At 42.6% G+C, this 27993-nt stretch overlaps 2 protein-coding genes across 2 annotated transcripts in view; both read left to right on the top strand.

Annotated features, from left to right (window-relative positions):
* The window catches only part of LOC310865923 (post-GPI attachment to proteins factor 2-like), a gene marked incomplete at its 3' end in the record, with an annotated part of 295033 nt that overhangs the window by 30936 nt on the left and 236104 nt on the right, over positions 1 to 27993 (top strand).
* The window catches only part of LOC310865208 (H(+)/Cl(-) exchange transporter 4-like), a gene marked incomplete at both ends in the record, with an annotated part of 34957 nt that continues 32722 nt past the window's right edge, over positions 25759 to 27993 (top strand). Inside the window, 3 exons of the mRNA XM_083774232.1 lie at positions 25759 to 25815; positions 26265 to 26397; positions 27503 to 27561. Coding sequence (XP_083630358.1) covers positions 25759 to 25815; positions 26265 to 26397; positions 27503 to 27561 — 249 coding nt within the window. The remainder of the gene's footprint in view (positions 25816 to 26264; positions 26398 to 27502; positions 27562 to 27993) is intronic.

Here is a 27993-nt window from a genome sequence, read left to right as displayed (position 1 = left end):
AATTTAACTCTTGAGAGCATCAAGTGAAACAAAATGGATCCGTACGGGTCCATTTGGTTTCATTTTATGGTCTTAAGAGTTAAATATCTAGTCCATTTTGTTAGCAACTATCCATCATTTAGCATGGAGACCACCTGGAACCCACCCAAGGACCACTGGTGGTCCCCGGACCACTGGTTGAAAACCACTGTCTTAGAGTAATTACTGTTTCTGTCTCACTCTAGTTATAATCTCACTAATAACTGTTAGGGTCTCTATCATGCAAAGACTCAACTTATGTAACTAAGGAAGCATTTTATGTAGACAATAGACATAGCACTATATTTATATGCATAGTTTCATTATATAGATATTTCACTGTTAGGTTCTTAGCTTGCTTATGGTGCTTATGGTTCATGTAAGTGATGTATTACCATGTGTTGTTGTTGTTGCTTACTGTGAATCGTTCTGGATTAAGAGCGTCTGATGAATGACTAAATTGTCTCTCTGGCTCCCTCCCCAGGTGGACCCCAGCTTTGCCTACGCCTACACTCTGCTCTGACACAAGTTTGTTTTGATGGAGGAGTTGGACAAAGCCTTATCCTGCTGCAGGAACGCTATTAGTCAACAGTAGACACTACAATGCCTGGTAATTATTATAATTATTATTAGAGTCCACATTAGACACTGTCCCCTAGGGTAGGTAGTGGTACTCTCACATGTTCTCCCTGTGTCCCCTAGGGTAGGTACCCTCACATGTTCTCCCCGTGTTCCCTAGGGTAGGTACCCTCACATGTTCTCCCTGTGTCCCCTAGGGTAGGTACCCTCACATGTTCTCCCCGTGTCCCCTAGGGTAGGTACCCTCACATGTTCTCCCCGTGTCCCCTAGGGTAGGTACCCTCACATGTTCTCCCTGTGTCCCCTAGGGTAGGTACCCTCACATGTTCTCCCCGTGTCCCCTAGGGTAGGTACCCTCACATGTTCTCCCCGTGTCCCCTAGGGTAGGTACCCTCACATGTTCTCCCCGTGTCCCCGTAGAAATTGGGTTACAAAAATAAAAAATAAAGGAATCATAGTTACACAATGCCTGGTAAATATGTCCACAAATGCCATAGCCTACTGAATACACTATTGTGTGTGTGTGTGTGTGTGTGTGTGTGTGTGTGTGTGTGTGTGTGTGTGTGTGTGTGTGTGTGTGCGTGTGCGTGTGCGTGTGCGTGTGCGTGTGCGTGTGCGTGTGCGTGTGCGCGTGCGCGTGTGTGTGTGTCTCTCTCTCTCTCTCTCTCTCTCTCTCTCTCTCTCTCTCTCTGTGCGTCCGTGTGTGTGTATGGGTGTGCGTGCGCTATAGTTATGGATATGGGATGATCTAAGCAGGAGAAGTTCAACTTCGCAGAAATTCACTTCAAGAAAGCTCTGAGTATCAACCCTCAGTCGTCAGTGCTTCTGTCATATTGGCGTGGTATGTATGATAATTATAATGACTAGTCCTTATACCTGTTTGAATATATCAACACGCACACATGCACGCACATGCACACAGTCCGTGACCTGTCGTTGCAAGACACACAAGCAATGTGTGTGCAGATGTTCGCTGCATCACGGTCAGTACAGGAGAGTCTGGTGGTTTTTTAGGTCGGAGGAGTTGAAACAAATCGTTCCCAAAGAGTCTCTGGTTTACTTCCTCATCGGCAAGGTAACATGACCTTTGAACCCATTCAGGACGGGAACTAGTGCTGCACCATTCTTGCCTCTTTTGTTGTTGTTTTAATAATCTGTATAAAAGATCGGTTTCTCCAGATAGGGTAAATGCTGAATATTGGCTGATCACTGATCAGTGGCCGATTATTGGAGCATCTCTAATTTTAAGTGATCAAACTAGCAATAGAATACAAGTTTAGAAGCAGCTTTAAAGGAGAATTCCATGCTAGAATGCTTTCTTATCTTTCTTACCTTTCTTTGTAGTTGTTACGTCCCCACCAAAGAGGTCCAGGTGTTTTTTTGTGCAAAAACTCCTTATTGGCTATTTTCCCTACCATAAGCCCTCAATGAATTGCATTGCATTGAATGGGAATTGAATGGGGCTATGGGGTGTTATGCTAATTCGCTTATTTCCATCGAAAGAAGTAGTAAAGTGTGCCGCTTGGGATATTATTTACATTATGAAAAGAGGATATATACAAAGAAATTATAATTTTGAGCGATGGAAATAAGTGAATTAGCACAACACCCCATAGCCCCATTCAATTCCCATTCAATTCAATGCAATTCATGTAGGGCTCATGGTAGGGGAAATAGCCAATAAGGAGCTTATGCACAAAATAACACCTGGACCTCTTTGGTGGGGACGTAACAACTACAAAGAAAGGTAAGAAAGCCTTTTAGTATGGAATTCTCCTTTAACTGAATGGTCTCAGTTAAATGTAATAAAAGCAACCTTAATGATCTCTTCAGCTGGTCGGACTAAAACATCATTACATCTTTAGATTTAGTTATGCTTTATTCCATACATCTGGCCCTGATGACCTTTGAACTCTGACCTTTACAGGTGTATAAGAAGCTTTGCCACACCCACCTGTCCCTGACGACCTTTGACATGGTAACGAATTCTAAATCAATAAAATGTCTGAAACCCCGACTTCACTTCCTGCTGTCTTCTTCTGTGGTGTTAAATAAATGGTAAATGGTGCATTTATATAGTGCCTTTATCCAAGGCGCTTAAATATCCTGACCGTTGTTCTAATGCTCTATGTTGTGATTAGGGATGTCGCTAACGGATAATTTTCCATTCGGTTACCCCATAGCTTAATTAACGGTTGCTGATTTTATTTATTTTCTTTTAACCCAAAATGTATGTAATCTATCTAGTGTTCTCTTGGACATAGAAATCTCTATTGCACCTTGTGAGTGTTTAGAATGATGACATCTCTCCATAACTAAATAACACCATCAGGAACATACATTTATTACTTTTAAAGTTAACCGTGAAGCCCATAAGTATATTCAGATTTGTTTTAACGGCTATCCGGTTAGCCATTGACATCCCTAAGTGTGTATCGTCTATTTTCAGCATAGAGGGAAGAAAGAGCAGACCACGTACCAAACAATGCATTGCACTGTGAGCTTGTAGATCTGTTGTTTTGGCTGAATGTCTATCAGAGCTTGTAGCTCGGTTATTTTGGCAGAATGTTCATACTGAGGAGATGTTCTACACACTTCAGCCAGCCAGAGGACAGTAGAAGGCCTTGTCTGTGATCAACAGGTACAGCATGTATGATTGATTGATTGAAATGTTTATTTCACAGTATGTAGAATGGGTACATTTCAAACAAAAGTATACAGGTCAATACAAAATCTACTGCTACGACGATAAAACCAGAAAAAACACTTGTTTACAACAGTGTTGATTTCGTTGACTAAAACTAAGGGCCGATTCATACTCCTATTTTACCGCTGTTTCGGCGCTGTAGTGCCGAAATGATTTCGACTCGTCAGAAATTTTCAGTAGCACCGAAGAGCCGACTTTAGGACGGTCCCCACCCCCCCCCCCCGAACCTCAAATGACGTCACATTGTAGGCTCGACTACAGAGCCAAATGACGTCCCATTGTAGGCTCTACAGAGCCAAATGACGTCCCATTGTAGGCTCTACAGAGCCAAATGACGTCCCATTGTAGGCTCTACAGAGCCAAATGACGTCACATTGTAGGCTCTACAGAGCCAAATGACGTCCCATTGTAGGCTCTACAGAGCCAAATGACGTCCCATTGTAGGCTCTACAGAGCCAAATGACGTCCCATTGTAGGCTCTACAGAGCCAAATGACGTCCCATTGTAGGCTCTACAGAGCCAAATGACGTCACATTGTAGGCTCTACAGAGCCAAATGACGTCACATTGTAGGCTCTACAGAGCCAAATGACGTCACATTGTAGGCTCTACAGAGCCAAATGACGTCACATTGTAGGCTCTACAGAGCCAAATGACGTCACATTGTAGGCTCTATAGAGCCGAACCGACTTTTATTTGGCTCTAAAATAAGAGTATGAATCGGCCCTAAGACGAAAAATGTTCATCGACTACCTTTTTTCACTGACGAAAACTAAATGGAAACTAAGCTATGATTACTAAATATACTAACAATTTTGTCAACAGATAAAAACTAAACTTTAAAATGCTATAGGAAGAGATCCAGTATAAGTAATTTTACACTTGATTGCATGCTGAAAATAGCTGAGATCTACAAACTCGTGTGTCGCAGCGCAACACGTGAGCTTGTAGATCAGCTATTTTCAGCAAGTGTAAAATCAGTCATTACGACGGCATCACGGCTCACCAAAGTACATTTTAGTCTACTAAATCAACTGTGGATTTAGTCGACTAAAATCTTATGATATTTAGTCAACTAAAACTAGACTAACACTAAAACATTCCAGGTGACTAAAATGTGCCTGAAACTAAATTAAAACTATTGAGAGAGTAAGAGACTTTGACTAAAACTAAAATCAAAATTTGCTGCCAAAAACAACACTGGTTAACATCAGGGTCCATTGCAGCTGTCCGTAGGTGCTCTTTTTGAGAGCGGGTTTGAAGGAGTCTAGGGATTCACACCTAACTTTATATGGCATAGGAGTGAAATGCATCACAGTTTAGTGAAGTTTGTTTTTGTGCATAGTTCCAACATTGTCTGTCTGTCCACCTATCATTAATTCATTCATTTAAATTAAACAATTATGAATAATTCATATTATATTTGTAATGCTTATGAATATGGTCCTTGACTATTTCTATGTATTACAATGTGTTCTTGCATAATGTAAATCACTGGATAAAGCCTGATAAATGGATTAATGCCTGATAAATGCCTACATTGTAATATAAATACTAGTTTTGGTTTAAAGTTAAAGTAATATAAACTACTAGTTGTAGTTATATAGAATTTAACATTATACTAATTTAATTCACAAACATTAATTTAAAGTTTGTAAATGCTGTCATTAAAATGCTTACTATAAAAAAAATACTAAAACAGCTAAAATACTAACATTCATGGTCATAAGCTCATAAAACATAATGCATAGTGATTCCATGATTCATAATAAAGTAACAGAGCAGGCTCTGAATGAGAAGAGCCGCCGGGCGAATCCCCGTCATTATAGTACTGCGACAATGGCCCCCAGAAGTCGGCATACCCCTACCGGAGTTAGGACCAAACACAACATAGTTTTTCCTCATCTCTAAGGCCTCCCATACATGAAATGGATTCTTGTATAAAAATATTTTACTGCAAAAGTGGTGAAATTGTTATTTAAAGTTATACACCTCAAACTAAAAATAAAGCCTGTCCGTCTGGTGGTTGAGGCACTTAAAGGCATGTAGATTCACAATGGAAGCTCTGAGAGGTTCAAAACTTGGCATACTTGAAGCCAGAACATACCTCTACATTCTAGAAAAGACTGAATGTCAATATCTGAATGTCAATATGAGATATAGTCATTTGAACACATACTTACAGTAGGCGGAATTGTACATCTATGTAGATGTCTTCTCTACTTTGTAGTGACTCTGGAATGGATTGTCATAGCAACACATATGATGGCTTGTAGGAAAGGTGAGGTTCTACTGAATCCAGCAATACCAATTGTGTAAATGTAGCTTGCATAATCGTGGAGTTATGGCACAAAACATATATGGTGTCCCAAACGGGGGGAAATAAAACGAATGAAATCTACAGTATCACATTAGTTTTATTTTTACTTCACTTATCAAGGGTGGGAAAACATAAACAAATCACTTGAGTAGAAGTCCCTAAAATGTATGAAATGTCTCAAACTTGAGAAATGAGAAATTGTGAACAAATAGATGCCGCTTCAATAGAGAAATATGCAAGCCTAGATTGGAACTACTAACTATTATTATTTTGCAGCACATGACCTGGATGTTCCCTCATCAAGCTCAAATCTCAATATTATCCTCATAAATATAAATAATCAAGTTATTCATTTCTGTTATTTGAGTTATTTGGTTACAGTCAAGTTATACTACACTACAGTATTTGGCTCCACCTGCATCTTATTGCCTACAGTATGTGGCTTTCTTCATAAAATGACAGGTAAAATCATTTCACATATTTTGGAATGTGAAAAGATGAGATGAACCTTGTCAAATCAAGTAGCTATTTAGCTGACTGGAGTGGAGAGTGACCTAGCATTTAGTTATCTTTAGTGTAACAGAGCCTACTGCCTGTCCCGTAGTCTACACTGACAATAGCAGAACCCTGCCCTGACACTGTTTCACCAGAATGGAAAATAGACTTAATTAGTATCACTTGTAATATGGTTACTGCACATACTATAGCCTAAAAATAGTGTGCACAATGCACAACATAGATACTGTACAAATTCTATATATATGTATCTTTAAACTTTTACCAAAATGGAATATTGGATCCAAATCTTTGTATCATCTTTGCTAAACAGTTGGAAAAAGGCACGAAACAAGACCCATAATGTATAAAGCCCACGGCAGAAGACCTTCAACACTAACTGTTGTTCAACAGAGAGATGATGTTAATAAAACCCTGGCAAACCCAAATTCAATATACTCTCCTCTCCTCATCATATACTGTATCATGTTGAGAAAACTACTCCAGTAAGACCAGAGTGAGAGCATGCCGTCTCGTCAAGAAGACTGAACAGGGTACAACATTGTTGAATAGGATACAACACTGTTTAACATACAAATATATTGTTTAATTTGTGGGAAGGCCAGCACAATTGATTGATTGATTGATTGATGGATTTAATAGTTTATTAGACATAAATGTAAAAACAGCAACAGAGTACAGTCATACAATTAGTCCAAAAGGGATAGCACAAAAAAGTCCTCGCGGTCTTGTTGCAATCAGTTCATAGACAAAACCAGGACTACTGGTCAGAGTACCAGAGACAGGGCCTTCACATGGTCACTGGTCAGAGTACCAGAGACAGGGCCTTCACATGGTCACTGGTCAGAGTACCAGAGACAGGGCCTTCACATGGTCACTGGTCAGAGTACCAGAGACAGGGCCTTCACATGGTCACTGGTCAGAGTACCAGAGACAGGGCCTTCACATGCAGCATCAGAAAGATTGATGAAGTTGTACATCGGCTGCTCTCGTACCCAGATCTCTTTGCATATGATGACAAATATCATAAATGCTACCTAAAACACTAAATATCTAAACGAAATATAGCAGCTATAAAACAAAGAATTAGAACAGCAGACCAGTATCTATGTCAAAGCTTTTATTAATCTCACTGAAATAGTTAACATCTTTCTTTAAATAAATGAAAGTGATGACAAGTCATCACTTTCAATAAATAAGAGTTATGACATACTGAAGACACTGGTCCATGGTTTTCTTCATCGATATATCTGCAGGTCTATGTAGTAGTTCTGGATTTTCTTGGATATTTGCATCTTCTCTCATTGTGCCCATTTCCCATGGGCACACTTTTAGAGCATGCAACATCAGACTTTCCATGTTCTACAAATTATAATGCTGTATGTTTCCAGGGTTTGTATTTAGACAATATCATCTTCTTCCTCAGAGTCAGTGTCTTCAGTATGTCATCATAACAGTCAAGGAGTTTATATACCGTAAATGGAAATTGGTGCATTTACAGTATATAGAGCTTTTATCCAAAGTACTTTACATAGATTGTGCATTACATTCACACATTCAGTCACACACCGATGGCAGAGGAAACCATACAAGGCACCGACCTGCACATGGGGATCAATTAGGGGTTCAGAGTCTAACTCTGGGGGAGCCCTGGATCGAACTGAGAATATGGTATGATATAGTACTAACGGTATATTGTTAGTTCTGGGTGCCTGCCATGCAATGGCAGAAACACAGGTTGAAATCCGCAACACATACTTAATCGTAATCATCAAGACACGAAACTTTGACGTCTACGGCCGGCCGCACGGTTTACCAAAGCCCCACAATATATACATCGAAACGTGCGGCTCGGCCGGGAATGGTGTGCTTGTGCTTTTCTTTCCGTTTCGGGTTACCGTGCCGACGTAATTCGCAATAAACGACGCGAAAAATGCCCCATGCAAAGTCAATGGGGAGACGCGGGTAAAAACAGAAAACGACACGTTACTTTGGAGCCACATTGCTCTGGCATACTGTTACGTAGAAACACAATTTAAACCTCAAACAGCACACGAGGCCATCGACTTTGTTGTGGTTCAGACGGAATTTGAATGCGTTGCACGGTTTGCCCGCTATCTCAGTTCAAAGTGTGTGTGGTCTGAGCAAAAATCTCGACTCTCAGTGTCGCACGGCCAGAGAGAGAGCGGGTCAGAGGGAGAAGCCAATGTGAAAACTGTAGCGAAATTCTCCGAACAAATCGTCCTCACGGCCAAAATATTCACTTTACACGCATGGGTTTCGGTAATTTTGTAGCCACACTCGTCCTCTTTCACCCAATGTCACAACCACAGCCCAGATTCATACGGTACGTGAACTACAGCCCTGAAAGCGACAGGTGTACCATCATAATGTGTCATAGAACTTCATGTTAACTGCTTGAATGAGTCAGCAGTTTTTTCATCACAAACACAATTTCTTAACTCGCTCTCATAACCACGTTTTTTATCGTACCAATACCACGATCGCACACGGCGTACCTCAATGTCTCGGGTCACTCACGGCGAAAACAAAAATCGCATTTTACGTTTACTTTTTGCGATAGAGCAATTTGTTCGGACATACGTTCTCTCACTGAATCAGTGTGGTTTTAACTTTCAATAGTGTTTGCATTTGCATAGACTAGCCCTAGCCCAGGTGAAATTGATACTTTGTTAATGATTCAAGGTCAAGTTGACCACCTCTCAAACACGTGCACACACGAACGCACATGCACGCACATGCACACATGTGCACGCACACACACACATTGAAAGTCAATGGAGAAAATCGGGGAAACACGTAACTCTGTCATTTCTCGACCGTTTCAGACGCGGGGTGGCTCGCCAGAACCGGGTTGCCCCCCTGAGCGCACACACACACGCACACGCACGCGCACGCACACACACAAACCCTGTCTTCCTATTGGCTGGCCTTTACACAGCTCCAACTATTGCTTACAACATGCTACAGCCTCAAATTTTGGTACATGGACGTAGACCATCAAGAGGAACAAGCTGTAATGGCTTAATTGCTTAAGCTCCGCCCCTCTGTATTCCTATTGGCTGGCCTTTACACAGCTATAACTTTTGTTTGCAACATGCTACAGTCTTGAAACTTGCTCCATGCACTTAGACCAAGTTGACCACCACTCGCACACACACACATTGAAAGTCAATGGAGAAAATCGGGGAAACACGTAACTGTCATTTCTCGACCGTTTCAGAAGCAGGGCGGCTCGCCGGAACCGGGCCGCCCCCCTGAACGAAACCAAATGGACCCTTACAGCTCAGACATCTTAGCATTAGCATGTTAGCATGATATCATTAGCATGTTAGCATTAGCATGTTAGCATGTTAGCATTAGCATGTTAGCATTAGCATGTTAGCATGATAGCATTAGCATGTTAGCATTAGCATGTTAGCATGATAGCATTAGCATGTTAGCGTTAGCATGATATCATGTTAGCATTAGCATGTTAGCATGTTAGAATTAGCATGTTAGCATGATAGCATTAGCATGATAGCATTAGCATGTTAGCGTTAGCATGATATCATGTTAGCATTAGCATGTTAGCATGATAGCATTAGCATGTTAGCATTAGCATGTTAGCATGATAGCATTAGCATGTTAGCATGATAGCATTAGCATGTTAGCATTAGCATGTTAACATTAGCATGTTAGCATGATAGCATTAGCATGTTAGCGTTAGCATGATATCATGTTAGCATTAGCATGTTAGCATGTTAGCATTAGCATGTTAGCATGATAGCATTAGCATGTTAGCATTAGCATGTTAGCATGATAGCATTAGCATGTTAGCATTAGCATGTTAGCATTAGCATGTTAGCATGATAGCATTGGCATGTTAGCATTAGCATGTTAGCATGTTAGCATTAGCATGTTAGCATGATAGCATTAGCATGTTAGCATTAGCATATTAGCATGATAGCATTAGCATGTTAGCATTAGCATGTTAGCATTGGCATGTTAGCATGATAGCATTAGCATGTTAGCATTAGCATGTTAGCATGTTAGCATTAGAATGTTGGTGGCAACGTAATGCGCAATAAATAAATTGAAAGTCAATGGGGAGACCTGGCTCACATGTAACCATATGGACCCTTCTGAGAGGCTAAATGTCATCAAATGGTGGTCCGTGGCTCAAATGCTGCACAGACTTGGCGAGCTTCAGGCACCCAGTAAAATTTCTTGAAATTTTGTTTCTAGTTCACACTGAAATTTGTCTTGCGAACCTCACGGTTCTCCATCCAGCCGCTCTATTGGCCACTCTATCCCTGAGGCACTGCCGCCTCGGCATATTACCAGTATTATTGTATATTTGTCATCATACACAAAGAGATCTGGGTACGAGAGGAGCAGATGATGTACAACTTCATCAACCTTTCTGATGCTGCATGAAGGACCATAAGTCTCTGGTACACATACCAGTACCAGCCATAATGGCTGTCAGATGTTCTGGTCTTGTACTGGCCTTCACACAAATGAAAAATATCTTTGTATGTTAAACAATGTTGTATCAACCCTATTCAGTCTTCTTGATGAGACTGGTGCAGGCATGCTCTCACTCAACATTTGCAACTTGCTCATTACTGCAGCATATTGTCTGTATATAGAGCCACGGTGTTATGAACATCATCATCTCTCTGTTGAGCACCATTTAGTAAGATCATTTTAATTTTGAGTATCTGCCGATACCGATTTTTCCCCATCTGAAAATTATATTTTTATGCAACTCCTCCAATATCACAATAGTACAATATCCCAAATCACGGACAATATACAGTCTAATATCATGATATGGCTATCATATTGATACTAGGGATGTCCCAATCACATTTTTGTGCTCCTGATCTGATCATTTAAAAATGTCATGACCGATTTCCGATACACTTCACATTATAAGATCACATAAGATGCACATAGGTGGAGCCAAATACTGTAGTATAAATTGACTGTAACCAAATAACTCAAATAACAGAAATGAATAACTTGATTATTTATATTTATGAGGATAATATTGAGATTTGAGCTTGATGAGGGAACATCCAGGTCATGTGCTGCAACATAATAATAGTTAGTAGTTCCAATCTAGGCTTGCATATTTCTCTATTGAAGCGGCATCTATTTGTTCACAATTTCTCATTTCTCAAGTTTGAGACATTTCATACATTTTAGGGACTTCTACTCAAGTGATTTGTTTATGTTTTCCCACCCTTGATAAGTGAAGTAAAAATAAAACTAATGTGATACTGTAGATTTCATTAGTTTTATTTCCCCCCGTTTGGGACACCATATATGTTTTGTGCCATAACTCCACGATTATGCAAGCTACATTTACACAATTGGTATTGCTGGATTCAGTAGAACCTCACCTTTCCTACAAGCCATCATATGTGTTGCTATGACAATCCATCCCAGAGTCACTAAAGTAGAGAAGACATCTATATAGATGTACAATTCCGCCTACTGTAAGTATGTGTTCAAATGACTATATCTCATATTGACATTCAGATATTGACATTCAGTCTTTTCTAGAATGTAGAGGTATGTTCTGGCTTCAAGTATGCCAAGTTTTGAACCTCTCAGAGCTTCCATTGTGAATCTACATGCCTTTAAGTGCCTCAACCACCAGACGGACAGGCTTTATTTTTAGTTTGAGGTGTATAACTTTAAATAACAATTTCACCACTTTTGCAGTAAAATATTTTTATACAAGAATCCATTTCATGTATGGGAGGCCTTAGAGATGAGGAAAAACTATGTTGTGTTTGGTCCTAACTCCGGTAGGGGTATCTCGAAAACTAAAGCACTTTTTGACTGTTTGTTGCAGGACTATTAAGAACGGACGCAGAACGGATCGTTCATGGAAGTGACCGGATCGGTTTCGTTCACCAAAAAGAACTAGTTCTTTTGATTCGTTCGTTCATGACCGACTCATCTCTACGCTACACTGGACCATTGATTGATTGATTGAACACAGCTGGTGCAAACAATTCGTCTCACTCAGGAGTCTGTACACTACTATAATGTATTACTACATACATAGCCTACATAGTTACTGTACTATACTATAACTCTACACTTGCAGCTTATATTGTCAGTGTTGTTATTCATTAAATAATAATTATTATTATATATCGCGGTGCTGTAGTGTGGAGCCATGGAAGGACAGACGCTCCAACCTCCAACATTCTGAGAACTTCAACAACTCCAGAAGAACAGAACGGGGTTTTCCACAAGAAGAAGTAAATGTAAAGAACGAGAGGCCCAAACGGGTAATAATAATAACAACAATAGCGGTCAATGTAACGAGGTATTTTATTTCAGAGTTCTCTGTGTTGTTTACTTTGAGGGACGAGTTCAGCTGCGCATTTCTATTTTCTATTTACATGTAGGCCTATGTGTGTTTGGTCAGTCTAAATATTGGACCGTTCAGCTGCGCATTATTTCTACATGTTTTCTACTGTATCATACAGTAGAAGAGCCTATTAGCCTAATATTACTGACATACATACAGTCTGTATGTATGTCAGTAATATTGGGCGCGTTCTGAAATGAGCAACAATACAAACTAATAGGCGAGTTAATGCTTTAGCTCCGAGAGGAGGGTCCGTGTCAGGATATCCCTGAGCAGGTAGAAATGGAGTCGAGCCGTACTTAACCAGTGGGTTAAATATCGTTTCCCTAAAGTAAAGGTATCAGAACCGGGGATGAAACAACCTAACAAAGCTCATGAAGACAAACAGGACCATGTTTTCACAATGCAATCTTACGGAAGCAGAACTGCGCATGCGGACGAGGGTTGACTGGACTACATTTTCATTTAAGTCTGATTTAAGCGCTTGTTTCACCCCTGACTTAATATTTTACATTCCTGTGTGAAGTTTACCAACTCTATCTCTGTTCTGATATGTTTACTTTTAGATAACGATAATGTGAACCAGGTTTAATCCATTGTTTGTGGACGGCTCGACTACAGGAACCTCATCTCGGCTCGACTGTGTGTGTGTGTGTGTGTGTGTGTGTGTGTGTGTGTGTGTGTGTGTGTGTTTGCGCGTGCCTACACGTGCGCAGATGATAAGGTACAGTGTAAGAAAAGAGAGAAGTACTGTCACTTAATTTCAGCTCCATTTACAACATATAGAAGAAAATATAGGCTTTGCTGCCACCTAGTGGTGACAATGGACAATCACAGAATGATACATAAAGTGATGTATGCGGTCTGCAGATTGTGTGTATGGTCCTGAATAATTATGTTACATTTCAGCAATGAGAAATTCAGATCCTTCCTTCTTAGGATATCATCTTAAAGTGTACATTTTATCCTCAATAACAACACTCCCCCCACCTATCTCTCTCCCCAGCCCTGTGTGCCCCAGTGAGTGTTAGTGCCAGTCTGGTTTGTTCCAACTCAGCCAATGTGAACTGGCAAAGAAGTCCCAGTGCCACATCTTACAATGTGACAGCAGTGGGTCAGGATGGACACATACATGGCTGCTCCACCAACAGTACCAGCTGTCAGATACCCAACATGCACTGTGGCCAGAATTGACACCATATGCTGACTCATGTGCTGGGAATCCCAGCATTCCTCTTCACTTCAGTGCAGGTACACAGGGAGAACAAAATATGTACTAACTAGAAAGGTGTAATTTTGGGAAATTGAAAGTGTGGTTGCATTGACACAAGTCACGAGGAATCCACTGGGAACTGAATTCTGTCTTACCATTATATATTTAATACATAATATAATATTATATATTGCGATATCATGTGAAGCATGACAACAGTGACAACAGTCAGTGTGTGAAACATGAAAAAGAATTTCTATGTACTAATATGAACAGTCTCCAACACTAATTTGATAGACTAATTAAGATGCTCAGCATACGTTTTGTACTTTTGTTTGATCAATTGAAGCACAAATTAAAGAGAATAATCGTTCTTTCTCTCCACTTCTTCCCTCCATCTCTCCAGGTCCCTGCGCCCCCAGTAATGTTTCTGTTTCTGCATCATGTGGGGCTAGCACAGTGTCCTGGTCCCCTGTTTCAGGGGCCAACATGCACATAGCAACAGCAACGGACACGAACACACCTGTAACTCAAGCACTGCAAACACCTGCTCTTTCACTGATCTACACTGTGGTGGAAACTACTCTGTCAGTGTTGTAGCTGTTGACAGAGGTTGTCACAGTGAACCAAGTTCAGCTGTGGAACTGAAATCAGGTGAGAAGATGTTCACGAAAAACACTAATGCTGCTTTTGACCTGTTAGGTTTATTCATATTCTCTTCCGAAAGATTTATTTGGAATGAATGGATTCGAACCTAGGTTGGACTTAGTGACTTGATTGCTAAATGAATAAACAAATACATAATATAGTAGAACATTTTACTTGAAAACGTTTCTGAAAGTGTGTGATTTCCTTTCGAAATTAATTGAATTCCTTGAACATCATTATGATATAACAACATGTCAACATTGTGTTTTGCCTTTGTCTCTTCTCAGTTCCGTGTGCCCCAGTGAATGTTAATGCCAGTCTGGCGTGTCCCAACTCAGCCCATGTGACCTGGGTAGGAAGCTCCAGTGCCACATCTTACAATGTGACGGCAGTGGCTCAGGATGGACACATACATTACTGCTCCACCAACAGTACCGGCTGTCAGATACCCAACAACATGCACTGTGGCCAGAACTATACCATCACAGTGACACCATATACTGACTCATGTGCTGGGAATCCCAGCACTCATCATCACTTCATTGCAGGTATTCAGAGAGAACAAGATTTAAAATCTTAAAGCTATGCATCTGAACAGTCTTCAACAGACTTTTAGAACATTGTTTTTAATCAGTTTTTTCTCTCCACTTCTTCCCTCCATCTCTCCAGGTCCCTGCCCCCCCAGTAATGTTCATGTTTCTACAGAATGTGGGTTTAGCACAGTGTCCTGGTCCAATGTTTCAGGAGCAGATATGTACATAGCAACAGCAGCAGCACATAATGGACACGAACACACCTGTAACTCAAGCGTTGGAACCTCCTGCTCTTTCACTGATCTACACTGTGGTGAAAATTACTCTGTCAGTGTTGTAGCTGTTGACAGAGGTTGTCACACAGAACCAAGTTCAGCTGTGGAACTAAAAACAGGTTAGAAGATGTTCACCACAAAACACTGCAGTGCTGCTTTTTACCTGTTGGGTCGTTTTAATTAGGTGTCGATTACGATTACATTATATTAAATGGCTTCAAATCTAGATATAGATGAATGCATGAAATTAAATGATTAAGTGGAGGAAGTCAAAAATAAATTAACTACCACACAATGTAAATTCATTTAAAATTATGTTTCCACTCAGAAAACAATCTTTTATTTTATAACACATTGCCATGTTTCCCCTTAATAATTTGCAGGTTCAAATCTTAATTTACAATTGTCTTAATGGTAGTCTGGAGCCCTGCTACATTTATTTTCTTGTTACTTCATTATTAATGCTGCTGTACAATGTTTAACTCTGTATCCGTCCTCTCTTTGCAGTGCCATGTGTTCCTAACAACGTCTCAGTAGCACCTGACTGTATCAGGAACACTGCTGTTGTGTCCTGGTCTGCCAGCAAGGGGGCAGTACAGTACTCTGTGTCTGCCTGGAGTAGTCAAGGCCATGCCTCGAATACCACCTGCATGTCCTCTGATCTCAACTGTACTCTTACAAACATCACCTGTGGCTCCAACTACACTGTAGATGTAAAGGCTATTGATGGAAACTGCTCCAGTGACCCGAGTCAGACCCTGACATTCAGCTCAGGTAAGACATGGAGAACATATACTGTATGTATGCACAACAAAGGCCAAAGGCAACGTAATGCTGCTTTTGGATAGTCTCCACTTAAGAAAGATTTAAGTCGAATCAATGGAAGTGAATGAATGAATGAATAATTATGTTACATTTCAGCAATGAGAAATTCAGATCCTTCCTCCTTAGGATATCATCTTAAAGTGTACATTTTATCCTCAATAACAACACTCCCCCCACCTATCTCTCTCCCCAGCCCTGTGTGCCCCAGTGAGTGTTAGTGCCAGTCTGGTTTGTTCCAACTCAGCCAATGTGAACTGGCAAAGAAGTCCCAGTGCCACATCTTACAATGTGACAGCAGTGGGTCAGGATGGACACATACATGGCTGCTCCACCAACAGTACCAGCTGTCAGATACCCAACATGCACTGTGGCCAGAATTGACACCATATGCTGACTCATGTGCTGGGAATCCCAGCATTCCTCTTCACTTCAGTGCAGGTACACAGGGAGAACAAAATATGTACTAACTAGAAAGGTGTAATTTTGGGAAATTGAAAGTGTGGTTGCATTGACACAAGTCACGAGGAATCCACTGGGAACTGAATTCTGTCTTACCATTATATATTTAATACATAATATTATATTATATATTGCGATATCATGTGCAGCATGACAACAGTGACAACAGTCAGTGTGTGAAACATGAAAAAGAATTTCTATGTACTAATATGAACAGTCTCCAACACTAATTTGATAGACTAATTAAGATGCTCAGCATACGTTTTGTACTTTTGTTTGATCAATTGAAGCACAAATTAAAGAGAATAATCGTTCTTTCTCTCCACTTCTTCCCTCCATCTCTCCAGGTCCCTGCGCCCCCAGTAATGTTTCTGTTTCTGCATCATGTGGGGCTAGCACAGTGTCCTGGTCCCCTGTTTCAGGGGCCAACATGCACATAGCAACAGCAACGGACACGAATGATGGACACGAACACACCTGTAACTCAAGCACTGCAAACACCTGCTCTTTCACTGATCTACACTGTGGTGGAAACTACTCTGTCAGTGTTGTAGCTGTTGACAGAGGTTGTCACAGTGAACCAAGTTCAGCTGTGGAACTGAAATCAGGTGAGACACTCACCAAAGACACTGATATTTAGCATATATCTCTGGGAGATTACTTGGGCTACAATCTAGACATGGATGAGTGTAAGAAACGAGTAAAGGGGGAGGAATGAATCATTTAGCCACCCCACAATGCAATCTCATGAGAACTAAAAATAAACAACATACTGTACGTATAGCATGTCCACTCATCATAATACTGATTTTAGATCTTAATTGTTACAATTAGTTACATTTCTTTCTTGTTCCGATCAGTTCTAATCATTTACTATACAGAATATCTTTGAGCCCAGTTATATTGTGTAATGTTTAACGCTGTATTCCATCGTCTCTTTGCAGTGCCATGTGTTCCTACCAGCGTCTCGGTAGCTCCTGACTGTATCAGGAACACTGCTGTTGTGTCCTGGTCTGCCAGCAGGGGGGCAGTACAGTACTCTGTGTCTGCCTGGAGTAGTCCTATGAATGCCACCTGCCTGTCCTCTGAACTCAACTGTACCCTTAGAAACTTCACGTGTGGCACCAACTACACTGTAGCTGTCAAGGCTATTAACGGCAACTCCTCCAGTGATCCGAGTCAGACCCTGACATTCAGCTCGGGTAAGAGATGGAGAATTTACGTGCACGAGAACACTTTTACTCTATACACTGACTGACTGCATGCTGCCACCTGTAGATTATTCATCTAATTAAAACAATCCATCATTTTCCCCAGTCCCTTGCCCGCCCCAGAATATAAGCGCCAGGGTCAACTGTTCCTCTAACACCGCGGCCATCTCCTGGAATCCCAGCACCGATGCCCTCAACTACACAGCTTTCGTCACTGGTGGTGACGGAACAGTTCTCCCGTGCACGTCTTCCGACAATACGTGTTCCGTCGAGGGTCTGCCCTGCGGAATTACCTTCTCTGTTCAAGTCAGGGCTCACAAAGCATACTGTGACAGCCAGCTCAGTCCACCAATCAACATCTCATCAGGTACCGTATGGGTGGCCATGCCGCCAAAATTGTTAAAAAAAAACAACAACTTGCATTTCTTAAACCCTCGATCATCCGACCAACCAAATTCCCTCTCATGTGTATTCTCCAGCTCCATGCAAACCCCAAGGCATCAACGGCTCCTTGGACTGTCTGTCCAATGAAGCAACCATATCGTGGAACGCAACGTTAGGGGCAGAGATGTACACGGGCACTGCTTCGTCGCTGCCCGCACAGAATACAAAACTCTGATGCTGGCATTCAAAGCAACCAAAGGTATGGCTCCCCCATATCTTGCAAGTATGATTGAACCCTACAAACCCTCCCGCGCACTCAGATCAGCCAACGCAGGGAAGCTGGAAGTACCCTCACTAAAAACGCCGGGACAACGCTCCACACGTCCCAAACTCTTCTCCCTTCTGGCTCCAAAACTGTGGAATGCACTTCCCATTGCAGTCAGAACTGCAGCATCACTCCCAATCTTCCGCCGTAGCCTGAAAACCCACCTTTTCAGACTCCATCATGGCCCATAGCACTTACCCTAACCCCTTAGATAGCATTTCTGTTGGCTTAGATAGCATTTGACACAGACTTATAGCATGTTATGTAGACAGCACTATAATTGTATTGTATATAGTCATAGCATGCCATGGTACATATGTATAGCATAGTAGTAAATATGTATAGTTTATATGTATAGTGTATGTATAGTTTCATTATATAGATATTCCACTGTTACTTTCTTAGCTTACGCATGTTTCATGATAAATGCTTTTATGTGATGTATTCCCATGCTTTTGTTCTTGCTTAAATGTAAGTCGCTCTGGATTAAGAGCGTCTGCTAAATTGTAAATTGTAATTGCTTCCACCAGCACCACGTGTATGGTGGATGACCTTGCCTGTGGCGTCCTCTATACGTTCTCTGTCACGGCCAACAGCCTGTGTGACAGTCGTCCCAGCGCCACCATCCAGTTGCAAACAGGTAACGCATGTTTAAAAACGCAGCTCAGAGACACAGAAACACATGTACACGTATTTTTTCCCCCCTGTAATGTCTGTGCGAACCCCGGGGTCTATTGAGGGGTTTCTTTAACCCATTCTGACCTGAGATCAGATTCATACGAAGGTTTCCACTGGACACACACTGGTCTGATTGACCCATTCTGACCTGAGATCAGATTCTAAAAATGTCAGTCGTTCTTCGATTTTTCAAAAATAGCAGACCTACAAGCTCGTATCGCGCCACTCGGTGGCGCGATATGAGCTTGTAGATCTGCTATTTTTCAATAGCTAAAGCATAACATGATGCCGACACCAAAATGGATGCCCGGTCAGAATGGGTTAAAACATAAAGTTTTAAGTTGGTCACAAAAATGAAAAACATGTACACATACAAGCACCAATACAATGCTTTCTTTACTATCCTCACCCTACGTTTTAACAGCGGGCGAACAGCGGCGACTCTGGGTGATACAAATCTCCTAGAGGGAGTTCCGTATCACCATTCATGGAGGGTAAACAAAGAAACATTATTTTCATGTTTTCGAATGACGTTCCACCGCCCACTTTTCGACTATCGCTGGGTCCCATAGACAAATAACGCACTTCCGGAAAATACGCCAGGCTGTGTCACCTGCTGTTAGAACGTACCGTTAGCTTTATAATGTAGAATGCCCATTTAAGTGCTTCACTCAGAAAAGCATCTTCAAAACTCTGAATCCCCCAACCCCTTAAGCCCCATGCCGACCAGTCGACCTCTCAGTTGAGTACAACTGTGCCAACCAGTCGGCACTGCTGTCCTGGACTCCCGCCAGTGGTGCAGTGGAATACTTCGGCTGCGCCCAGGACGACAGTGGCGCCAGGCTGTGCTGTGACAGCTTGGACACAAACTGCACCATAGAGGGCCTTCGGTGTGGAGTCCAGTACAACGTCACTGTACTGGCCTCAGATGGGACATGCAACAGTTCTGTCAGTGACACAGTACGCATTGGAGCTGGTAAGAAATCTCACAGTTGTTACAAGAAACGGATGTTTTGCGATTATTTAAAACCTATTCTATACGATAGTTTCTGTATTCACGTCGCACCACAATGACAGTTGATGTATTAATGACCAGTCCAACTCTCTCCTTTTAGCTCCCTGTGCTCCAGACAACGTGCAGGTTCCGCTGTTGCCGCAACACACAACACGCAGCACAACACGAACACGCCAGGTGTTGCGTTTCAGCTGGACACAGGTCCCCTGTTCACATGTCCAGTACATGCTGACCATGACGGGTAGTCTCCTCGGGGACAACCAGACCTTGTTCGACCTCTCTCTTGGACAAACTCGACTGCCTACGAGATGCCCCTGCCCTGTGGTTCATCTTACGTCGCCAGTGTGGAAAGCAGGAACTGTGGTGGAAGCAGTGGCCAATCAGTGGCTCGCAGTGGAAATACAGGTACACTGAGACTGATACATATTGTTCAAAAGTCACGTTGGTGCATGTATGTGATTGTGCCGTTCGGGCAGTTCTTATCACAATCAATACTAACGATAAACCCTCCCCTCCACCTCCACAGCTCCTTGTCCTCCCAACAGGAGTGACGTACAGCGGTGTCTTCTCCTCGGCAACAGTCTCATGGAATGCTTCCGTACATGCCGTCACGTACACAGTGTATGACGACAGCGTCTCGCCAAAGTCCCAGCTGTGCAGCACAGGCAGCCTGTCCTGCTCCGTAGTCAACGTCCAGTCCAGTCACCTGGTCGTCACAGCCAGCAACGAAGGAGGGGAGAGTGGAGAAACACGTGTCACATCAGGTACGCGCTTCAGTGCACATTGATGTTAAGAATGCTTCATAGCACTGGCCCTCTAGTCCTGCATGGGGGCCCGGACAATTGCTAGTTTTCTGGTTTGCCATCTAGAGTACCAGGTCTGAATTAGTCCCTGAGCAGACAGAGGAGATCAGCTGCTTCACAACATATAATTTAAACAAAATCATAGATAGCAAATAGCAAAACTTACGTGTTGCTTTTTCCTTTACACTCAAGGATGAAGGAGATGTCACTTGAGAAATGACTGTTGACGTTGGCCATGGACATAACCTGTAAATCTCAGGTACTGACTGTGGAAGGAAAGAGCTTCATCATCACTGACCTGAACCCAGGAACCTACTTCAATACTTTAACGTGTTAGGGGGGGTCTGGAGATCATCTCTGTAGAATAGGAGACCCGCAGACACTAGTTGGACAGGATCATTTCTTTCAGTTTTGCACTGTCTCTGTCAAACATGGCATGGCACTGAACAGCAGGTCTGTAATATGATATAAACTGCTTTTATTTTATATTCTTTGAGAAAACGGATGTCAACGACGCATTTGTTACTCTGAACATTCACTGCGTGTCAGTTGATTTTAATCTTTATCAATGCATAAACGAAAGCACACAACACAATACATCTTCACTTGGTAGTGACTACGTATGTGTTGTGATCTAATTGTTTAAGTATGTATAGGCAGGCCAATTAATTTGTTATTAAAAATGATAAGTCAACAACCTTTTTATGGTTACAAATAAATGCTTCTACATAATATTTCATATTGCCTTTTGAATGCAGACGTGAGCCGATGCTGATTTAAAAAAATGCCAGTTATCTCTCTATTAGTCCATCTCTGTCTTATCTTATCTCTATTAGTCCATCTCTGTCTTATCTTATCTCTCTATTAGTCATCTTAGTATATATATATACATATATCATACATTAGTCTCTATTAGTCCATCTCTGTCTTATATTGAATTAATCTTCTTATGTTGTTTTGTTTGTTTTTCCCCCAATAAGACGGGGAAGACATCAATCAGCGACATGTTTTCTGACCTGAGGGACGGACGCAAGCTGGAGGGACTAACAGGCAGCACCCTGGTAAGAGAGAGTGTGTGTGTGTGTGTGTGTGTGTGTGTGTGTGTGTGTGTGTGTGTGTGTGTGTGTGTGTGTGTGTGTGTGTGTGTGTGTGGGTGTGCGTGCGTGCGTGCGTGCGTGTATTATTTCATAATACATTTCGATTTCAGCTCTGACATTACTTTTATATTCAGACATGCTCTAGAATGTGAAGAGTCTGCCTGTGCTATTAACTCATTTTGGCTTAAAAAAATCATGAAAATGTGTGCAAATCATTGAATATATATTTTCTTTGACACCGAACGCTTTTAACTTAAATCTTTGCTTCTGGAGGTCCTTGGAATAACATATTTTCGGCGGCCACTAAATCGAAACATAGGTTTCTCAGAAAACTCATGATTTAGAAAGCATTTTGTAAAATCTGGTCTCAGTCCTAAATGGTTTTACCGCCATTTGCTGCTATCCTTCTGCATACAAGTAATTTCCTTCCAAAATGCAAAAGCTAAAATTGTCCTTTCCCTTTCTCCACAGACCAAAGAGCGCGGCTCCACCAGAGTTCACGCTCTGATCAACAAAGTACTTCAAGTCCTGCATCAAAACAACGTGAGTGCACTGATCACATCTGTGGCCTGTTTGTTTCATCTTCTGTCTCATTTCATTCAGTCAACAGATGCTGTAATCTAATTTATATGTTATTAACATATGCTGGATTCAGCACGCATGCACGCACACACACATTTACTTTGTAGATTTTGATTATTATTGCAAAACATACCTTTACCACTTCAGCACTATACACATTTTGGCCATTTGCAAATAGCCGATCTACAAGTTCACAATGCATCGCGATGCGACGCTTTCTCCACCAGCGATATTGGGCTGCTGGTGTTTAGAGGGAAGAGTATTATTTTGGGTTAGGGTTATTTAGGGTTTTTAAATCACACCCGTGTGAAGTGAGGGGCGCTCTTATCATACGTCATCATACATCATCTCATTCTGACCAATCACAATTTGCGTCCTCAGTTTTGTCATCAAGGTTTTTGTTGAGTGCACAGGGGTTAGGGTTACACACACAGGCTAAACACTAAAAAATAGTCATAGGAAACAGTAGCAAAACAATGTGTGTGTGTGTGTGTTTTCACAAACCGTCAAAGCTGGACATAGAAGGGGCTAGCGCCCCTCAAACCTAAATATTGATGGGATATTTGGTGTGTGTGCCAGCCTTCCAGGAATTGATGACCTTTTCCCTAAGCTCCTTGCACAGAGAGCCTTTTCAGCCCTTGAAAAACAAAGGTCCATTTGACTCGTGGCAAACGGAAGATCTATTTACATTTCTCTCCTCTGTTTAAGAGTTTAATTAAATTCAACGTTTCTATCAGATAAATGGAAAAGATGATGAAATCTGTGTCGTTTTCAGAATACCATGGATTGAGATTTAGTTCAAGGAGCAAGCTGGGTGGCTCCTTTCAATGATTGTTGGATGAAGGTTAAAAAAAAGTTGTTCCAAGCCCACAGCACTTGGAGTACATCAACGTTTTAGGTTTATGGCAAACAAGGCCTCCCCAGGCTCCGTTCAGCTTGCTTGGATAATACTACTTCCGATAGACTGGAAATGTGGCTTTTCAAAATAAGAACTCTAGCGCTGTAAGTGTTAATACAACTTGAATCTGACCTCGCAAGTGGAAAAGTAATGTTTACATTGACAGATGATTGCCTGGACTAATGGTGGATGACTATGAGTCATCACACACTCACTTCACAGCTGTCTAAAGAGTATACTTTTTTTCTTTAAGATGGCGTCGGCTCCTGAGTGGAGCCATCTGGTGGTGGTACATTTTATTCAACCAAATCAACTAACAGACTAATAATCTCATGACATTTAGTCGACTCGACACACAAACATTTCAGGTGACTAAAAAGTGCAAAAAGTGACATTTTGTGAGCTTGTAGATCTGCTGTTTTCACTAGTTTGGGTACCAGGCAAACAATGACTTTCTCTTTTGCGACTTGAGCTAAAACGCTTTCGGAATGCATATTTATAAAAGTCATTCATCCTGACAGGTTACATGATTTATCCCCCCTCCCCAATGCAACACAGTGATGGTATTTTGCACGCACACAGACAAGTGCTTGACTTAAACATGGACAACGAGTCTTGCTCAAATGTAGAAATGAGATGGCATAGTTGTCTGAATCTAGAACTCGAGATATTGTTTTTTATTTAGTTTGCAGCATTGCCCATCCTTACTCTCTTAACTCTCAACCTCCCCCCAGGCCCCCATGATGGAGCTGACAGCACACCAGAGCAGCGTGGGTAATGTGCTGCAAGCAGGGAACAGCTGATGGCCCAGGGCAACCTCACAGAGGAGGAGGGAGAGGCATGGACCGACAGGCCAGGTACACGCACACACACACACACACACGCACACACGCACACACACAGAGCGTCAAGTGGCTGCTGGCTGATCTGCTGTTTGTGCTCCGAAAACAGCTGATCTGCACCAGGTTTCAAAATGAACCCCAAAAACATGGTAATTGTGCTTACCAATGCTTACCAATGTCTCTGTGAGCTTGCTGGCTGCAGTGTAGCTTGTTCGTTAGCTGTCACTCGTTCATTAATTTGTTTCACCTGTGTACTCTCAGAAGCGCATTGAAGTGAAGTGGGCATAGTGTGTGTGTCACTGTGTTAGTCTCTTCTGCCGTCATGCAGGACTTTCAAATTATTGTAGACACAACATGAACATGTGTGTGTGTGTGTGTGTGTGTGTGTGTGTGTGTGTGTGTGTGTGTGTGTGTGTGTGTGTGTGTGTGTGTGTGTGTGTGTGTGTGTGTGTGTGTGTGTGTGTGTGTGTGTGTGTGTGTGTGTGTGTGTTAAGGCTGTACCCTAGCCCTGTTTTTAGGACTCGAACATTTGCAGGAATTTCCGAGCGAACATCCGAACCATTTGGTTAATTGGTTCTAATTAATTAATTTCTCTGAGTGCTTTTAACCAGGCTGCAATTCATAAATAGATCCTCCGGGGCGACGTTGCATAGACGATCAGTGAAATAATGGTTAAGTTCATCAGGGGTTGGTGAGGGTTGCTACCGGGTTGGCCGACCGGGAAGGTGTGCATTTTGAGTGTGGATACAACCGTCTTTACTTTTAATACACTATAATGACAACACGAGATATCCGTCTTGAACATGATCAGAGCGCAGCGTGTAGCGCGTCTCCCCCTCCCTCTCTCTCTCCCAACACGCGCACACACACACACACACACACCGTCTAGTGGCTCTGATGACATGTGCTCCGCTGCTGGGGCCGTGCCACGAGCGGCCGTGTGTGCATCCTCGCAAACAGCGAAAATAGACGATCTGCGACTGCAGGAGGAATAGGCTCGCAGCACTCTCGTCGGGAGGGGTGCAGCACAAATATCCTACGAGTAGGGCAACGAAATGGTCAGCTACTCCCTGATGCGAGCTCATCATTTCATGCAGGACTTTCAAATTATTGTAAACACAACATGAACATAGTACTCTTATTATGCATATCGCATTCTCGCCGAGATATATTTCGGAGTAAAAAAAAAATATATATAATAATAAAAAAATATAATAATAAAAATTAAAAAAACAAATGGTTCAAGGCCATAAATTAAGATTCGAGTGCCAACCTTAACGAGCGAACATTCGAACCCTGAATGTTCGGGGACAGCCTTAGTGTGTGTGTGTGTGTGTGTGTGTGTGTGTGTGTGTGTGTGTGTGTGTGACTGTGTGTGTGTGTGTGTGTGTGTGTGTGTGTCTGGCGTGACATGTAGGGCAGGCTACCACGATGACTCAGCTGGCTGCTACCAGCCACCTCCACAGTGGAGTGGAGTCAGAGGGGCAGGCTGGATAAACGTGGTCGTAAGTGGTAACTAAGTGGTGGTTTGTTCAAAACCTACAATCCACTAAATGATCACTCCCGTTCAGAACGGCAACGCTGAGTGCAGAAAACCCAGCTCGCAGCAACACAGTCAGCAGCATTCTGTACCCACATGTTTGGGAGTTTAAGCCATTTTGGGGCGGGAACCCCTTTTGGTGTTTATAGCATTATGTTATGCTTTAGCTATTGAAAAAAATAGCAGATCTACAAGCTTGTAGTTCTGCTATTTTTTAAAAATCTTGGAAACGTGGAACAAATCTTTGAATATATATTCTTTCAGGGCGAATGTTTTTAACTCAAATCTTTGCTTCTGGTGGGGGGGGGGGGGTCCCTGGAACTACATGTTTTCAGATGGGGCGTCATAACCATAACCATAACCACATCATTCTGTATTCTGTATCTTCCTCCTCCAGGGAGCCGGGTCGTACCTCCTCAACTACTTCCTGTACATCCTGTGGGCTCTGCTGTTCTCCTTCCTGGCCGTGTCCTTAGTGAGAGTGTTCGCTCCGTACGCCTGTGGCTCCGGGATCCCTGAGGTGAGCAGAGGTCCAGACGGGTCACTGGTGGACTGGGTTTCTGACCTGCCCACAGCCCTCCTATGAGACACAGACTGGTTTCTGAACTGCCCACAGCCCTCCTATGAGACACAGACTGGTTTCTGTCCTGCCCACAGCCCTCCTATGAGACACAGACTGGTTTCTGACCTGCCCACAGCCCTCCTATGAGACACAGACTGGTTTCTGACCTGCCCACAGCCCTCTTATGAGACACAGACTGGTTTCTGTCCTGCCCACAGCCCTCCTATGAGACACAGACTGGTTTCTGAACTGCCCACAGCCCTCCTATGAGACACAGACTGGTTTCTGACCTGCCCACAGCCCTCCTATGAGACACAGACTGGTTTCTGTCCTGCCCACAGCCCTCCTATGAGACACAGACTGGTTTCTGACCTGCCCACAGCCCTCCTATGAGACACAGACTGGTTTCTGTCCTGCCCACAGCCCTCCTATGAGACACAGACTGGTTTCTGACCTGCCCACAGCCCTCCTATGAGACACAGACTGGTTTCTGACCTGCCCACAGCCCTCCTATGAGACACAGACTGGTTTCTGACCTGCCCACAGCCCTCCTATGAGACACAGACTGGTTTCTGAACCGCCCACAGCCCTCCTATGAGACACAGACTGGTTTCTGACCTGCCCACAGCCCTCCTATGAGACACAGACTGGTTTCTGACCTGCCCACAGCCCTCCTATGAGACACAGACTGGTTTCTGTCCTGCCCACAGCCCTCCTATGAGACACAGACTGGTTTCTGACCTGCCCACAGCCCTCCTATGAGACACAGACTGGTTTCTGACCTGCCCACAGCCCTCCTATGAGACACAGACTGGTTTCTGAACCGCCCACAGCCCTCCTATGAGACACAGACTGGTTTCTGAACTGCCCACAACCCTCCTATGAGACACACACTGGTTTCTGACCTGCCCACAGCCCTCCTATGAGACACAGACTGGTTTCTGACCTGCCCACAGCCCTCCTATGAGACACAGACTGGTTTCTGAACTGCCCACTGTCAGTCAGCCAGTCAGCCAGTTGAACCTGACTGTCATTAACCGAGACGTATTATTCTTCTATGTTCTGCCACACAGATCAAGACCAGGACGCGACGGAAATGCAACGCGCCTGGTGGAGCCCTGGCGTTAGCCTTGTTTGTATTTGTTGACAAAATTGTCAATATATTTAGCCTCAGTTTTAGTCATCATACAATTTACAATTTAGGCATTTAGCAGAGACTCTTAATCCAGAGCGACTTACATTAATGATGGGGAATACAAGCTAATAAAAACTGCAGGCCTTCTAGTCCTGGAAAGTTGCAATGCGAAAATAGAAGCCATCGTTCTCACGATAATGAAAATCTAAACATTTTTGTAAACAAATCTTTAAAAAAAAGCTCAGTTTTGATTCAGCTTTCCTCAGTGAAGAACAGTAGTCAACGTACGTTGACTGCGTTTTATGCAAATGTGTAAAATAGGTGTGATGGAAGATGGAGGAATGCACATTATTAATAAAAGTGTTCGGGCGAGTGTTGTAACCAAACATGAACGGTGTATGTGTCTCTGACCAGGTCCAATCATTAAGG

This window comes from Protomyctophum parallelum, assembly GCF_964188405.1.
Source record: "Protomyctophum parallelum genome assembly, chromosome: 10".
NCBI classification, from domain to species: Eukaryota; Metazoa; Chordata; class Actinopteri; order Myctophiformes; family Myctophidae; genus Protomyctophum; species Protomyctophum parallelum.
This window is presented reverse-complemented; position numbering and strand designations above follow the sequence as displayed.